At 41.8% G+C, this 17,497-nt stretch overlaps 2 protein-coding genes across 9 annotated transcripts in view; one reads left to right on the forward strand and one right to left on the reverse strand.

The window, feature by feature from the left end:
* Positions 1-17,497, forward strand: part of LRBA (LPS responsive beige-like anchor protein) — a 657,226-nt gene that overhangs the window by 330,031 nt on the left and 309,698 nt on the right. For all 8 annotated transcript variants that reach the window (XM_074993191.1, XM_074993193.1, XM_074993194.1 and 5 more), the window contains exons 39-40: positions 4,035-4,181; positions 6,814-6,950. In XM_074993191.1, the coding sequence (XP_074849292.1) occupies positions 4,035-4,181; positions 6,814-6,950 (284 nt within the window). The remainder of the gene's footprint in view (positions 1-4,034; positions 4,182-6,813; positions 6,951-17,497) is intronic.
* On the reverse strand, positions 10,213-12,505 carry MAB21L2 (mab-21 like 2). Its single transcript, XM_074991899.1, has one exon. The coding sequence runs from the start codon at positions 11,812-11,814 to the stop codon at positions 10,735-10,737; it is 1,080 nt and encodes a 359-aa protein (XP_074848000.1). The 5' UTR covers positions 11,815-12,505; the 3' UTR covers positions 10,213-10,734.

A 17,497-nucleotide genomic window follows, 5' to 3' on the forward strand; every position in this document is an offset into this window, starting at 1 on the left:
TCAAATTCCACCAGTGAACTTCAAGCAGGCTTGCAGAGATTTGTATTAGCAGGATTGGAGACGTAAATATGGAGTCAAGTGTAGTATGATGCAAATTACTGAATTTTTGCTATAGGGAATGCTTTTTGTTCCTGTTTCTTAAGAGATTGCTACTTCACCATGTACATTTTTCATGATGGAGAATATTAGCTGCTGATGAAGGTAGAACATCATAATTCTTTCAGGTGTCATTTGTTATCATTTGACTAAGCTGAATATGCAAATATATAGTCGTGTATCTATGCGTATGGACGTGTGTATGTATAGACAAGATATATATGTATCATGCATGGTCTTGCACAATAGGTCTTATAACTGTAAAGCTAAGTCTAGATTTTCTGCATCTGTGCAATATATTTTGTCTGTGCACAAATGTGTAAATACACACATGCATATGTATATTTATCTATGCATATTCTGGTATTTGGGGTAGCAGAGTGTTAACAAAAATGCTTTGTTATATTCTGGTTTTCTGCCTTTCGCAGCAAGCACTTCTTAAAATTTCTGTGCATACAAATGTGCATCTACATACATGAAAAACCAAGAGTGAGTGGTCAGGAGAGATGACAGAAGTTAAAATGCCCACAAGGATTAAAGCAACCAGTAGCTGCTAATCTTCCATTAGTGCTTTTTGCTTCAGTAGTTTCCTTTTGGTGTATCCATAGTGATATAATGTTAAAATTATTTAAAATATTAGCTTGTATGGAAAAATGAAATCCCAGTAATTGGAAAAGAGATGAAAGGAGGAGCTGATTTCTATATATCTAATCTACATTTACAATTCCCTACCTACCTTGATATGGGTAGCATATTTTTTACTTGATGATGATGAGTGAAGAAAACATTCGTAACTTGGCCAGAAATTGCTTGATTTGTGTTTAAAAGTTGTTCACACAGATCTTGACTTTAGGATTAATTCTTACATGGACAACAGATACAATTTTACTTTTAAATGGAGAAGTTCAGTTAAGGCAGAATGTACCAAAGAGAGGTAAAATATTGGCATTTACTTGTGAATGGAGATTTTTAAAGTACAGTCCAGCATGCCTTATAAAATAACAGATAAACATTTTAAAAGCTTTTAAAATTTATATTTTATTTTGTACTTAAGAATTTTTTTTTTAATTAAGAAGAAAATTGTCAGAGTACTATTACACCATTGAGAATTGAACACAAGTGCATGTGGTGTGCATTAGAATACTGTTGGTAATTTTACTGCTGCTAACTTAAAATCCTCAAGGGGGAGTTAATTACAGGATACCTTTCTAAATATCAGCTGCATATTTTCTGTGACAGGACTGTTTTCAACTTAGGTTGAACAATTCCAGAGACTGAGTTTTCTTTAGTTGTATGAAATGATACATTTTAATACAAAATATTTCATGGTATGCAAAAGTGCACTCACAATGTTTTCCAAGTAAACAAGGTCCTGTGCATAATGTGACAAAGTGATTTGGTCTGGAAGAAATTGTCATGCAAAGATGAGATTTATAAATTAAACATCCATTTTTTTTAAACTGAAGGCCTAAACATAAACTGGGCTTTTTATTTTCCACTTAATTGGATACTTTATTATTTGCAATATGCATACATATATTTACTGAAACAATTTAAGACACGGTATATTGCCACAAGGGATTGCGTTCTTCTGTAAATGTTTGCAGATTAACTTTTTTTAAAATAAGCCAGTGGAACCTCAAATCCTTTCTGGCAATAATCAGAGAATGCAATGTGCTGAAGTTGCTTGATCATATTAAGCATGTGTTTCTTTAAAAAAAAAAAAAAAAAAAAAAAGCGTGGCCAGGTGCTCTCTCATTCAATAATTTATTCTTCAGATTATATACAATTATAAATGTGAATTTTAGTTGTTTAAAGAATTGTATGCACTGATATTTCCTACCTTCAGTACATTTGTATCTAGAGCACAATGTACCTTTTTTGTGTAATGAACCATACCCTCCTATCTGTTGCATCTGTGAGCTGTAAATAAATAGATTTAAATATGGGAGTATAGAGATACAAATACTGGAAATATTCTGTCCATCCTTGGTGTGTATTCATGTCTGTTCCAGAAAGAGGAAAGAAACTGTGTATGGCATGATATAATATATATATTATTACACTAATTTAATGTTTGCTTAGCTGTAACAAAATATTTAATTAGAAGGTATAGCATAAAATGTTTTTTTTGGGGAGGAATGCTAAAGATGAGGATTTTTTTTTTCAATTTGGCATGTTTAATAATCTAGACTGGAATCTAGTAAATCCTCTGGTCTTTCAGAATTTGCTTGTCTTCTCTTCATAGGTCCTTTTGAAAGCAGGTGCATGTTTAGGTAGAATTCTGAAAAGTGAGATTTTATTTAATGTTTCACTCTTCTCCATGTTTGTAAGCCTGGGTGTGTGTCTCCAGTTACTAAAATTTGCATGTAGCTTTTGTTTTTTCAGATCTTTATTCCCACTCCAATTCCTAAGACCTGTAGTTCCACAGTAAATTGGAAAATGCTTTGATATGTGGTATATTAAGTTTGAGTTTAGTCACAATAAAATATGACATTATAAAAATACTAATCAAAGGGTTAATTTGCAAGAGGAGCTAAAATAAATGCCCCACCTCAGTGAATCTCTAGATATCCAAGTGTGTCTTGCTATTACTAGTTAGTTGGGTATTTTAAACTTTAATAAGTCGCAGCCATTTTGGAAGCTGATATGTCGTAATGAAATAATTATTTCCATTAATTCTTTTTTGGAATGTCATCAAATGTAACTGTGTTCTGAAAGCCTCTAGCAACACCGAGAGTTTTGTAAAGTTTATTGACTCACTGGCCTCGTCATTATGCGCACACAAAGATCAGATGAACGATGACGGGCTAGCAAACTGTGTGTGTGGGGGGGGGGGTGAGCGGGAGAGTGGAGGAGAGAAGGTAAAAAGTGATGTAAAGAAACACGAATAAATAAATATCCACAGTGTGAAGAAGGATAATATATCAAAGAGCCGCTGGATGGGTTACGTTGATAGGGCGAAGGTACTTTGGTCTTTGACAGGCCTGTATGTGTAAAATTAAATTGTGTTGCTTTTGTAACAGTCTAGAATATCTTTGCTCTTGTGAGGTGTGAGTAGAGTAGATTTAAACACATGCACCCTGTGAGAGCCTGTGGAAGCTAGTCGCTAATGCAGCTTCCCCCTGCCATCCTGTCTCCTGCTGCCTGTCTTCTCTGCTTCATTTCTCCAGCTGCCACTTTTTGCAGCTTGTTGGAGACAGCAAGGCCAGCCCTGGTCGGCTTGTAGCAGTTTCCTTGTAGCATTTATCCCAGGCTTTAGTTCACTGGCTTGGGAAGTCACCGAGGGGCCACCACTGCTGCTCTTGCTTCCAGCCTGCCATGCTGGTTGGCATGTGCACTTAAAGAAGCTGCTGGTGCCACAGCTCACGCGTTCATGATTGTGACCCTCTCTCGAAGCAACCTATGAGGATTTGCTGATGTCGCTGTGGGTCTCAGGTCAAATCAAGCCAGTGAGGTTTTAGTGGAGCCCCTCCACTGGTTCTAATGGGGATTTTTTCTTAAACCTGATGAATGGCTTGGCATAGCCCTGTGACTGGAAAAGGAATTGTGTCCCTTTCCTGTTTGTTATTCCTAAAACAAATTGACCCTTAAAATGTAGCGTTTAAAGACAAGTTAATCTGCAGAATCTAGAACCATCTCTACCAGGGAGAGCCTTTAAACTTCTGGAGAAATGTCCAGTGGTTTTCTCATCCCAAATTTTGGGAGAGCTAAAACAAAATTAAATACTTGCCTATTTCAAGGCAGGTTTAATAGGATTAAAACCAGCTCTGCTAGCCACTTGTCCCCTTAATGTTAGAAATTGAAGGAAATCTTACCTGGCATACCTACTCCCAGCCACAGTTTTCTCCTCTTTGATCTTCATCACAAAAAGCTGTTTTCCAGCCAGTCACTGTTGTTTCTGAGAGCTGATAGACAGTGTTTCTCTTCCTTTTCAGTTCCTGATGAAGATGTGCTTCTCAAAGGAAAGCAGTCCATCAAGAGTCAGGTTTTAGGAAATCAGAACTCGGAGAGTGAGATTCTCTTGGAAGGCGATGATGATACCTTGTCATCCATTGAAGAGAGGGATTTGGAGAACTTAGTTGGTAATTTAAGCTTTGTTTTCTTCCATAAATCCTTAGTTTCATTGGCCATTTAGCTCTATTTTTGTATTTTTCTGTGGTGTGTAATATTTTGTGATAGACAGATGATAATCTTTCCTGTACTTGAGAAAATGAAATTAAATGAAAAATAATTTTCTGTGCACTTCCAGGTTTGGGGATTAGTTTTAGACCCTAGTTGTGAATTTTCCTTTTAAGGATATTATAACCCTATTGTTTTCCCCCAGGGTGTGCTGATGTTTTTTGTTTGTTTTTGTGTTTTCCTAATAAAGTATATATTAAAAAGTATCCTCCTTTCATTAACAAGAGCTTCCTTTTTCTACCTTTAACTAGTTTTAACTGTTCAAAACACTGGACATAGCTGCCATTCTTATGTTATTTCTAATTGGAGGCTTTAGAGAACCCCCCCTCTGCTTTTTTTTTTTTTTTTTTTTGAGCCATAAAAATACAATCAGTTACTTCTCTTTTGTTGAAGGAGCTGTTTACTGCATTAAGATTTCAGCTCTTCTAACCCTTCCCTTCACCCTTTATCCCAGAAGTATCTTCATAGCTAATATCTTTTTTCCTCTGTTAAATGGTCAATTGTGTTAAGTTAATTACTTTTTACTGTGCTGAATGCCAGCCTCTTTGATATATTTTGTAGTCGAAATAGCGCAAGCCTGCTTCCTTAACCTGTAATGTTTAAATGGTAAACAGTAGCTCCATATTAAGGGACTGTAACTTGTAAATTAGCTCAATTTTTTTAAAGACTAACACAAGCTTACATGAAAACTCAAACTCCTTTATGCATGGATTTCTGTGTGCACTCATAATCCACAATCATTAAAATAACAGAAGAATGTCCCTTCTTCCTGCTAAATTCTGACTGTCTAGGAAATAAACAGTAACATCTTCCATTTTGATACCTTGTGTGCGAAGTAATTGGAAATCATATTTCATGACAATTCATTTACCCATTGTCTGAACTGTATGCCACTTTTATTTTTTTAGAATGTTGGAAATATAGCAAGCGATATACAAATCAGTAAAGTAAAATGGAAGTAATTGGAGCATGATGCAATTTTTAATGGACTCTGTTCCTGTCTATCGCTAGCCTCCTGCTCAACAGCCTTCCACCCATTTCGTTCTCTTTTATTATGCATTGGTTGTTTCTAGTAATACGTTCATACAGTAATAGAGGTGAAAGGGGAGTTTAATTATTTAATCTTGACAATGGCAATAGGATTAAGAAGTAATCCTTACTAATAAAGTGGTGTGGCTTAGAAATGAACTGGAAATTGTCAGGGGTCTTCTATGGGACCTGAGTTGCCCCAGCTTCTACAGCTGTCTGCTCACCCTGTAATTGAATGTCTGAGAGTGATTGAAAAAATGTTATTTCTCTTCTGGATTACATGCTAATATACAGAGGGCAAAGGGAGACAGCAAAAAGAACACATAGTTGCTTATTTCAACCATTTGTGGGAATGAGCTTTGGGAAATCATGGCAGTTTTGCAGCTATCTGATGCCCATCTGCAAACACAATGTATTTGTACATTGGGAATAGAGGGCAAAGCTGCACTGATCTCAGCAGAGCATCTCTGCTATTGTCCTACTGGCACACATTAAGATTGATGTGAGATTAAAGACCATCATCCTCCTAACAATCGATGGAAATGACAATTCATCTGAGTTTTTTGGCAGTTATTCACACGTTGATTACCTGAATGTGTGTATCTCATTTATAGACACTTTATTAATTCAAAATTGTACATGTCACTCTTTCATATTTTCAATTTTTTATAAAGATTTATGACAGTGTTGGCACAAAATAACTTCATTTTCCCCTCTTTTATTGTCAGTTGGATAACAACTTCAACCTGTTTTCCCCTTGTATGTGTTGTCTTATATAATAGGCTGTGTGTTGTCAGATCTATGCTGAGCCTATTGTTTTACTAGTAGTCTGATTTGTCTCTGTGATAAGCCTGTGGAGATGTGATTATTCCAGTAAAAATTCATTCAGTTGGAAACCAACCCTCCAGCTGTTTATTCCCACAGTCCCCAAGCTACATTAACACTATCTGGAATCCTCGAATAGTATTTAACAATGGAATGGAAAGCATGTTAAAAACATTGTACATTATAATCCCTCATATTGATTATTTAATTTTAACAGTAGGTTTCCAGCATACATGGGACGGAATCCATTTTATAAGGTTGAGCCGGACAACTTTCAAATCAGATTGCTTATGTTCATCTTTCTAGAATTGTATTGAAACTTGTACATTCTTAATGTCCCCATTTGAAATTGAGACACCAAGCCTTCATTTGCTGTATTACTTGTTAATAAGTATTTCAAAATTTAAATATGTCAGGAGAAAACGAGATAATCAAACAGTAAAACCACCTCTCTGCCTTATGGATCAGTTTTAGCTGTAGCTACTTCAGTCTTTGGCGTTGTAGAACAGTTGTAAGCCTATGCCATATCCTTCCTGGAGTAACGAGAATTTCCTTTTTAAAACTAAGATCTCTGGTGGTTTTGCCTTGTATTCTGAAATTAGAAAATAAATAACCTATGGTTGTGTCTGTGCAGGATTACGTTTGGATGTTTTGAATATTGGTGCTTTTCTCCTTTGGCAGGTCCAGTTAGCCTGTGCACATCAGCACAGCTTGTGGCCCCCTCAGTAGTAGTGAAGGGCACTCTTTCCATCACCTCTTCTGAACTCTGCTTTGAGGTAGATGAAGAAGACCCCAGCTTTAAGAAAATCGACCCCAAGGTAAGAGATTTGTTGAACTTCACCCTGTGGTGACAAATTACAGGACCATTCATTCTTCATCCAACCTCTGTCACCTGTGTAGGTCACAAGTATTTCTGTTTTTCTAAGCTTGAGACTATGTACATTAGCAAAAATTCATTTAAATGGAGGAAGAAAAATCTGGCTCAGATGTTACATTAGCTTGTTGGAATAAACCTCCAGGAGGGCATCCTAAGACATACTAGACCACAAGGCCTGTGTGAATATTAAAAAGTTCAACAAAACTGTTGGCTGAATCTTTGTTTTACTTTCCTGTTTTTTTTAAATGTATTGCCAATATAACATAATACTTTATTTGCTGCACTTCTTATTTTGCAGTGTTTCTGTTTCTCATTATGATATGGCGGATTTTACAATGCATAATCAAGCAGAAAATGCTATTTTCTCCTTAAAATGTATTTCTGAATAGACTTGTTAAGAAAAGTCAGTTTGAGTTACCTGAGTTAATCACCTGATTTGCCATTTTTGTTTAAAATTGTTTACAGTAAAATTCACAGTTTGAAGGCTTAACTTCCTCACATGCTGTGAAATTAGCACTATAAAGATTGCACTTGAATGAGCGCCATAATGTTAAAAAATACTAACAGATGTGAGGGCTTCTTGTTACACACGTTCTAATTATATTATAAACATTGAAAGAGTTCTTGGATTTTACAATATCTACATATTAAAACATTTACTTGGAGTGGGGTAGGGAGAGGAGAGTCATTGGAAAAAGAAAATAATGCAGTACAGAACTATATCAGTGTTTTTGTTCAGAGGACACGTTGTACAGTTTTTGTTCACCTCTTTGTTCTCTTTTGAATAATTAGGTCTCATCTTTAAAAAGATGGTAGTGATAGTGGCTCTGGTATGGGATATAGGAAGAGGCGTATTTTGAACTAAATACTTAACACAAAAATTATCCAAAAAACCTACTTCAACTACTGAAAAACTTTCTAGGAATAGATAGCTGTAACTATGAAAGTATATGGGTACAGTAAATTAACTTTTCAGGCATTCCTGTTGTGCCAAAATATCTTCGAAACCATTTACGACATTTTGAAGAGATTTGTAAGCCTTTGAAATCTTTGCCGATTTTAAAAATAATTTTATTTTCCAACACTCATTTGCCAAAAGGAATATAAATATTAAATGCAAAACCACGTAAGAATAATGTGTTAGTGTATGTACAATGTCAAGCAAACATTGTTAGAGTTTTAGCTTAGAAAATATTGTATTAATTTTATCTTTGTGGAAAAGTCAGAAAATCATGTTGCTCCACTGTTTTGTATGTGTTTCATTGTTTCATGTTTAGCATGTGCCATAGGATTATTTGGCTTGAACCGTTCATCGCTGCACCCTGTCTCATCTACAGCCACTGCCCATAGTTTAATCTACTTTCTCTCTGGGTGTGTGTGATGGTTCTGGAAAAGTGTAAATGGGTATTCTAGACCAATTGTGCTGCTAAATCTGTAGCAGAGAGATTGTTGTTAGATTTCTACAAGAAATTCCTATTAAGTCATACTCTTGGTGACTTTTTATATTAGCCTGCTGTTGGAGAGGTGGAGGGGAGGGTTCAGTTTTATGTTTGAAAGGTGCTCTTTGATTTCCCATTGTGAAGTGGTTTAAATACTAATCCTATAATGCTTTTGTTTTAAAGATAAACACAGATGCAATTCAACTTTCATTTAATCATTGACACTTCCCCTGTCCCCACCCCATATTACCATCCCTTGAGATCTGTGACCAGAGTTTGTGTAGAATATGCTTTTGAAAATCCCAATTCTGTATTTGCTCAGAATGCCTGTTTAATTATTTGTTTCGATAAATAAAACTTCCCTGTGTACTTGTCCAAACTACTGGGAAAGAAAACATTATGACATCTTTTTGGAGCAAAACCTACAGTGGAGATAGTATCAGCAGCGATAAGATCAGAGTTTATATTCTTACTCCAGGATTATTTGTACAAGGACCCAATAGTCATACAAGCACTGAGTTAAACCCATTTTATCAGGTGTGCCAGGTTCAGTGCTCAGAAAAGCTACTTCTGTTAGCTTTTTTTTTTTAAGAGAGCCAATGAAACATTGTAAAACTTTACAACCCCAGAAGTTTTGCTTTTCCAAAATTTGGGTTGGTATGAGTATGCATGAACTTATTTGCAGTTAGAAAGTAAAGATGCTTTTACATAAGCGTTTGGGTGTCCTTATGTGTAGTCTGCTGTGACCAAGTCCTACACTACACAGAATTGGTTTTCTATGTGGCTTCAGTTTTCCTTGATAGTTACCTTTTAAGATGTTTCAGAATTCTTTTTGTTTAAAACAAAACCAGCCCAAACAGTCAAGGCTATTTCTTTCCGGATTGTTCACAAAGAAAGGGAAGTAGTTCTTCAGAACGAGATTTTGCATTGGAATGAAAAGGAATTTGATGTACATCAAACCAATTTCTAAATATTTCGGGGTGCTAAAGTAAAAAATATATATTTTTTAGAAATGTAAGCCTTCCATAGAAAACTTGAAACAAAACATGATAGTTGAAAATTAGGAGGCAAATCAGCTAGCATTCCTTTAACTATGCCCAAAGGGTTGAGATGTTTGAACTTAAAATTAGTTGGTTTCTTTTAAAACAACATTTTCCTCACTTTTCTGAATATGCCCCTATGCACAGTGTTTCAGTGGTGCAGTTCTGTGCTGTACTTGGAAATCAGAGAAAACAAAGATTTTTTAGGGGGGGAAAAAAAAGAATAGCTGCATTTAAGCTTGTTAATTATTTAGAGAAGATTTATACTTTTTCATTTCAAAGTGAAATTTATAGTTGACTAGCCCTTGTTTAATAAAAGCAAATACCTATGTATTTTTAAAGGACAAAACAGAAACAGATTGTGATACTTCAACTAAATTAAAAGCAATAAAGGTCTTTTAAGGATTATATTATAAAACACTGACCTATTCCTGGCAAAATTGTACCAAAATGCTATGTAATGCTTCATTTATTCTTAAAACTTCTGGAGAGTAAGTTTCAAGTGACAGAAAGCAAAGCTACCAAAGAATGAATGGAAATCTTTTTTCATTAAGTACCGTTTATTTCTGTTCAAATCAAAAGTAATTGGAAGAAACTTTAGAAAATGCTCATGAATTTATAGATTAAGTACCAGTTCAATTTTGTGATTAACCTACCTTTATTTTTATTTGAATCCCTTTTTTTCCTCTGAAAGCCCCTCCCACCAAAAATCTCTCTACTTGTTTGACTTTAAGAACAATTCACAAAAAAGTCAATATAAAGTTAAAGTAATATTTTTATTACTGTTTTCAACAATTCAGTTTTGGGGCACAGTCTGACCTTGGCACTGAAATACATTTAACATCAGTAAAACTTTTTAAAGAGAAATTTTTTACATATAGTTAAATAATTTTTTTCACTTAGTGACAACATTCAGGCAAACAAAAAAAAAAGAGTAAGAAAAGAATGACTATACATTTATTTAAAAATGTACCTTGCGTTTCGTTTTGACGATGGTAAATCCGATCGCTTCTTTGTGTGACTTTTTAAAAATTCACATTGGAAGAAAAGATGGGGTGAGGGGGAATCGCTTCTCGTGCAACAAGGTGATCGTTCTGGCTTTGTAAATGTCCGAGAGTTTTTAAATGCTTAGCTGCAGGTGGGGTTTGTGTGTGCGTGCGTGCGTGTGTTTCGCCGCCTCTTTTATTGTAGCTGTTTTGTTTAAATAAAAAGTTTTTTCCACGGGTTTATCGCTGCGGTGTTCACCCTATAGTTTGTCCAGGCTTTTGGGATTAGTGAGGATCTCCCTGGCTAGCCTCCAGGTCTGTTTGGCAGCGCTTTCCAGGGCTGAGTGCGGTTTGCCCTGAAAGAGGTCTAGGTTGGGCAGGAAGTAGTGGGGGCAGCGCCGGCACTGCAAGCAGGAGATGAGCTGCAGCAGGATCCCGTTGAGCCTGTCCCCCAGGCACGCCTCGTCCCAGTCGGTCTCCCGGGGGTGCTTCTCGCACTCGTACAGCAGCAGCGTCTTCATGTGGTAGTTGTTGAGCGGCTGGCCGGGCAGCTCCAGGTGCCGGTCGCGGAGAGTCTTCAGCACCGAGAGGCATTTGTTCCGGCAGCCGCCCATCAGCAGCCGGTTCTCCGCCTCGCCGAACTGCAGCACCCAGGCGTCGCTCTCGGCCGAGCTCTGCTTGCCGGTCAGCGAGTAGCACTCCTTGGAGAGCAGGTTGAAGCCTTCCGCCTTCACCTCGGCCACCCGGTTGGGGCCGGGCCAGGGGATGTGGGGCATGGGCCACTGGGCAGCGCTGCGCGGCCAGATGCCGGTGCACTTGAAGGCGGGCGTGATCTGCACCACGTAGCGCTCGCGGATGCGGAGCTTCACCTCGCTGGTGTCGGCGATCATCTTCACCACGTCGCGGTAGCTGCACTTGTCCACGGCCTGGGCCACCAGCGTCTGGAAGCGGGAGCGGATCTTGCGCGCCGACAGGTAGCCCGAGGCGGTGATGAACTCCACCCAGAGCGACATGCTGCGCTTGCGGCCGTCGCTCAGCTTGAGCACGGCGCAGCCGGGCAGCGAGCCGTCGTCCACGAAGTTGAAGACGCCCATCTGGTTGAGGTAGAGCACCACCTCGAACTCCGTGGGCGAGATCACCTCCAGCCCCTCGTAGCGGGCGTCGATCTCGCTCAGCGAGCTGATGAAGCGCGGCTCCTGCACCTCCACCTCCTTCAGCACGTCCGACACCACCTTGCACACCTCGCGGATGGTCTTGGCGATGGCCGCCTTGCGGGCCTGGCAGCGCTCCGTGTAGTACTTGTTGAGCTGGTACACCAGCTTGGCCTGGGCGGCGATCATGTTGGGGCACAGGTCCGGGCTGTAGACCGGGCTCTCGCAGTACGCCGAGGGATCCAATGCTTTAGCGGCGGCTGCGGCTTCGCACAGGGCGCCCGCCAAGTGGCAGCCCCCCAGCCCGCCCCCCCGCCGCCGCCGCCAAACGCGCGCACTCCGCCCCTCCGCCCGAGAGGCGGCCAAAAAAACTAGGGGGGGGTTTAAAAACCCAGTGCCGGGCAGCTATCGGCCGGGGTCTGGGGCGCGGCGGGCGGGGGGACCTGTGAGTGCAAAGTTGGAGCCGCCGCGTGTGTGTGTGCGCGCAGCCACCGACCCTCCCGCACGCCAGTGCCTCAACCGGTCATTTAAAACTTCTCCCCGGGCTCGCGGCGGGTCCCCACTGCCGGGCCGGGCCGAGGCGCGGCGAAGTTGCAAGCCGCCCGCCGGGCGAGAGGAATGCGAGCAATGCCAAGAGCGGAAGAGGGAAAACTCCGGCCCGGTCTCTCTCACACCATGGCACCGCCAGGGAGGTGCGGGGGGTCGGCGGCTTCGCTCCCCGGCTGCCAAGGGGTGTTGTTGATTTCCTCCTTCCTGCTGGCTCGCTCGGGCTTCAGGCGTAGACCGCTGCCATTGGTCTGCGCGAATTCATCCCCCTTCCTTAGTTTCTCTCCGTAGCAGCAGATCTCTCCTCCTGGTGTGCGCTGAGCGGGGCGGGGGGCCCCGGGGGTCGGGTCCGCTCCGCTCCCCTCCCCGCCCCTGGAAACTGCGCGCAGACTCGCCCTTCCCGCGCCTCGCCTCGCCTCCCCGGTGGGTGCGTGTGTGGCTCTGGGTTCGCGGGAGTGGTGGTTAGTTTATGAATGGTCCCAGGGCCCTGGTGGAGGGGTGGAGTTCCACATCCTACAATCGCCTTCTGAGCTGTCAGAGGGGCAGCCAATCACCGAGGCGGGCTCCGTGCACGTTCCGTGCCGGGCAGCCGCCGCTACTGCATCTGCGGCCTGGGGGAGGAAGGGAGGGCAGAGGCGAGATTAAGGAGCACGCACAGAAGCGCGCGCGCAAACACACGCCCATCACTCGAGGGGCAGAGGAAGAAGAGTGCGGCCCCCTTGAGTTGCGCGGTGCTGGATGGAGTTGGTGGGAATTAAATAAAGGGGGGAGAGTGGCGCAGATGCAGGAAGGTGCGCAAGGAAAAGGTGCACCCAGCTGCCCCCGAGCTGAATCACTTTTGCTTGGCAGCCTCATGTGGGAAATTAAGTTTGCGCTCCCACGCTCTGCTTGCAAGGAGATACAGCAGCGATGTTCCTGGCTTTTGAGAAAGGGGGCCAGGGCCAGGGCCAGGGCCAGTCGTGGTACTTTGCTACAAGCATAAATCTTTTTTCACTAATGCTGGTCTGCAGCAGTGAAAGTGAGACTGTCATTGGAACAGTCCACCTTGTTTTACTACTGCTAGTCAGATTAATTTAGATAAATCTTGTATAACGAAGCTCTGTCCCTGTTGCCTAAATAGTAGCGATGAACTATCTGAAATGGAAGTTAACTATATTTTGGGAAAGTTTATACGTTGTTGTCCAGGGCAAAAAGTACCCAAAATAAACTGCGGTTTATTTTATGAGAGTACAAAACGCCAACTAGTCGGTGGAGGTAAAATACCATATTTCTATTACCGTAATCTTATTTTGGAAGTAGAATAATTCTACTTACTCTTATGTATTCTTCAGCTGATTTTTAGATCTGTTTCCTTAAGGAACACCTACTTTATGCACCTTATTTAGTAGGGCGCACATCAAGCTCCCGTACGCTAGTGAGCTGCTTATAATAGTTTAGCAGGTAACCCGTTCCATTGAACCTGTAAGAGTCAGAAAGCAAATCCAGCGTTTGCCGTGTGAGAAGTAAAGATTCCGCTTCCCTCAAGCGGTTTCTCCACTATTTTAAAGGTTAGGGCAAACATTCGTTGTCTGAGCCTTCCTATTTTCCCGGAAGCCGAGACAGACTGTATCGAACCTGGTCACTGGAAACTTCCCAAGTCCTACCAGCGGCAGTTTCTGCCTTTAGTTTTACCGCAACAAAACATCACCCGCCTGTTCTCGTGTGTATTTAAATTAAAACCGCGTCGGGTCGCGCTAAGTCGCCTCTTCCTTGGAAAGCCCGGAGAACGTGCCCGGCTTCGGGAGCGGCTCGCAGCCTGGTCCCCAGGGCCGAGTGGTCCTGTTCCCATGGCCCGAACGCGGTGGGATCTCGCCGCACTGGTTGTAGGCACCTTCTCCCTCCTCGCCCCTTCCCCGCCGTTGTGGGAGCTGCGGGACCGGTGCCCTTTCCGCACGCTGAACGGCTTCGTGGGATTCGGGCCCGGCAAAGGTCACCCGGGCTTGTGGTTACATCGCTTGTGTGTGTCCCCCGCGCCCAGCCCCTCACCCGGCCCCGTTCACACGCACGCCGGTTGCGGAGGCGAGACAGAAGCCCGGCGGAGCGGGGCACGTCGCCGGCTGGCAGGCGGGGCGGGTCGGGTCGGAGCAGACACGTCCCAGCAGAAACGTCCGCGGCGCTGTCCGTCTCCCGAGGGCAGCCGCGTGTTCACCCCCCAGAAAGTCATTTTCCACTCCGACGCGTGCCTCGTTGGTCCTAGGGAGCCGAGCCCGAGCGCAGCCCTGCCCGTTCCGAGGCGCGGGAAAGGCGGTCACGAGCCGTGTATTTTCCGTCACTCGGTGGCGGCGAGGCGCAGACCCTTAATTACCCAGCGGGGAGTAATTGCTGCGGGGGCGGGGGGAGAAGCGTCGCCCCCCCTTTTTTTTAGTCGGATGGATTTGAGAGCCCCCCTCCCCTCCCCCGCGCCGCCCTAGCTGGGTGGAGTGTTACGGGCCCGGGTAACAGCCGAGCGCCGGCTCCTCGTCCCCCCAGCCGCTGCGCGCGTCCCCCCAGTTCTGCAGCCGCGGCCGCTTGCGTGGCCCGTGGAGCCCAGACGTCCACGGGCCGCGCGGCGAGTGTTCGGGCGTCCGTCCGGTCGCCGCGGGGCTGGGGAAAGCGCGCCCGCCTTTTCGGGTCAAGAGAGCGCAGCGATTGCTCCCCCCCCTCCCCGCCCCCAGGTGACTGATGCTAAAAGGTTACCAGTGTTTGGATTTAAAAACAATTCATTACCAATATCCTTGTCTGGGGTCGAAGCTCTAGTAAATAATAAATCAGTTAAACAAAAGCGGGCTTTAATTTATTGCTCTAGCACTAATTAGAAACATCATCCGAGCAATAAACTTAAACACTTTCAGCAAATAATGCGTGCGGAATCCCTTTCGCCCGGGTCTTTGCGTTCCCGGCCGCACTGCATTAAAAGCTCTGTGGCGGAATTCGCTCTTCCCGGGAATGAATAATTGAAAGGGGAAACAGTATCCGAGGAGGCTGTAATTGAAGAGCCCTTGTCACCTCTGCTTTTATGTATGTTAGTACAGAAGTCCATCAGCAGCTCCTTGATGATGTATAAAACGAAGTGGCAGCCCCTTCAAGAGCGGGAGATACTGTATTCTATTAAAAGGACCGAACGCATGAGCCGGAGAGAGAAACTCTCAAGGCTAAAAGCCACTTGAAGTCTTCAGACGGATTGATCTGTATTCTCTCGTTATAATCCGTCTCATCATACTTGAGTTAATGAGGCAGGGGAGGGGGTGATCTGATGGTCCTTGACAAATTCATTAGGGAGGCTGCGGGACATTTTATTTGACTGTTAAACATCGTGTTTGTTTGGTTTAGGCAGTGCCAACATCAGCATGCTGCTGCCTGGAGCAATAGTGTTTGGCTAGCAGGAGCTTCTGTAAAGTACGTTGGAAGGGGGACTTTGGAGGATGTATGCTCTTTTTGAATGTATGCATACCACACTACCACCCCAAAACACATGGCATATATAACTTTAACATTTAAATAATGAAAAATGTTAGCATGTGCTAAAATTTAAAGACAAACCAAAACTTTTCTTCAGGCATTTAAGTACATATGTATGAATTATTGTGTAGGAGAATATGCATTATTTACAGGCATGAAGTTGTTTTCGTAAAGCAGAAGAAAATGAGGAGGAGTCATTCTTACAGTAGAGAGAAATAACGCAAATGCAGAATTGTCAACCCATCGGACTTTTTATTGGAGTGTGATTTAATGTGCTTGTTTTTGTTTGATTCACTAACTTACTGAAATAGTAGAATTTACATCTTTCAAAAGGCCTTCTATTTCTAAGCAATTTAATTACCAGTTTACTTAATGCAAAACTAGTTTGTTTAATTTTAAGTTAAGAGATTGACATGGGACTATGAAACTTGTTACAAGTAAAAACAGAGAGGAGGCAGAAACAGGTGTTCCCCAAAGGGATGAAAAGTGTGTGTTTTCTGAGAGAAGCGTGACTATAATTACTTGCACACGCCCTCATTCTTTACCAACAGGCATATCAATAGATGATATTCTCTTAATATTCCAGTTCTTTAATAGGTAAATGGATTTGGGGTTCCTGCCCCTACCCCACTGGATTTAAAGAAACCAGTTTTGGGGAAAATACCAGAATTGACTTTGTCATAGAATTTAATTTTCTGATCGTATGTCTTGCTGAAGATCTGGCTCCAAATGTTCTCTGCTTAAAGTGCTTTGCAGAAGAACTCTGTGCTTCCATTTATAAAACAGTATGGGAAAAGAACTAATGGCCTTTGCCTGTCATTTTCATACATTCCTGCACTGCTGATGGAGCTTGAACTGCTGCAGGGAATGTATGGATTTGAAAAGAAATGATTCAGTAGTGCATGTTGTGTTTCTCAACAGCAAAACCAAGCTAATGGATATAGCAAATGCTTCTGTGGATCTGACAGTTATAATCCTGTTTACATTCTAGAGAACACAGTGTGCATCTCCCCTTGAAAATTGTGGATTGGTTTCATTATCTGCTGATCTTTTGTAAGGACAAGTTTACTAAGTTAACCATAATGAACAGTTTATGTTGAAGAACAAAATATGTTTATTATTTAATACTGCAGATATCATGTATGTATCCCATCAGACTTTAATGAATGTATGTAAATCTTGCTTTGTAAACAGATTGGAAGAGATGCTAGTTAAATAATGTATAAATGAACATAAAACCTTAATTAGGTTATACTTCTGCATGGTGCGGCTTCCAGATATTTTTCAAGTAACTTTTCTGAGTATATGTTCTTACCTGTCAAATCGGAAAATGCAAATAGGATGTGTTACATATTCTGGGGTTCATCAAATAATGATACATTGACTCATACATCTAATAGTTCTCAATAATATCTGCCTCCTTTGGATATCCAACCTATTGTCAAAGGTAGATTATTTTTCTCATGAGTAGCAGTGATAATTTAACTTTAAACAATTGTTTTGGCTACTTTTTTTTTTTTTTTTAAACTTTGGTGTAGCTGCCTATCTGGTAAAGTCAAAAGTTTGGTTGCCAGAAGTCAGACAAATATACTATAGAATAACATTTCTAATGTTTTGATAACATTTTATTCTTGTTAGAACATCCTGTGGTCCTTTTTTTATTTGGATGTGTGGGTGTATTTGTACATGCGTGTGCATATCTGATCAGATTAGAGTTTTGGCTGTTTTTTCTTAAAATAACTGATGAATCATAATGTCCACTTATGCACAGAAGTATGAGAGAATGGTTAATGCCAAGACATTGTCAATGTGAACTAGAATGGTACGTAATTAAATTTTAGTTGTAGAA

The sequence above is a fragment of the Carettochelys insculpta genome, chromosome 4 (assembly GCF_033958435.1).
Source record: "Carettochelys insculpta isolate YL-2023 chromosome 4, ASM3395843v1, whole genome shotgun sequence".
Lineage (NCBI taxonomy): Eukaryota > Metazoa > Chordata > Testudines > Carettochelyidae > Carettochelys > Carettochelys insculpta.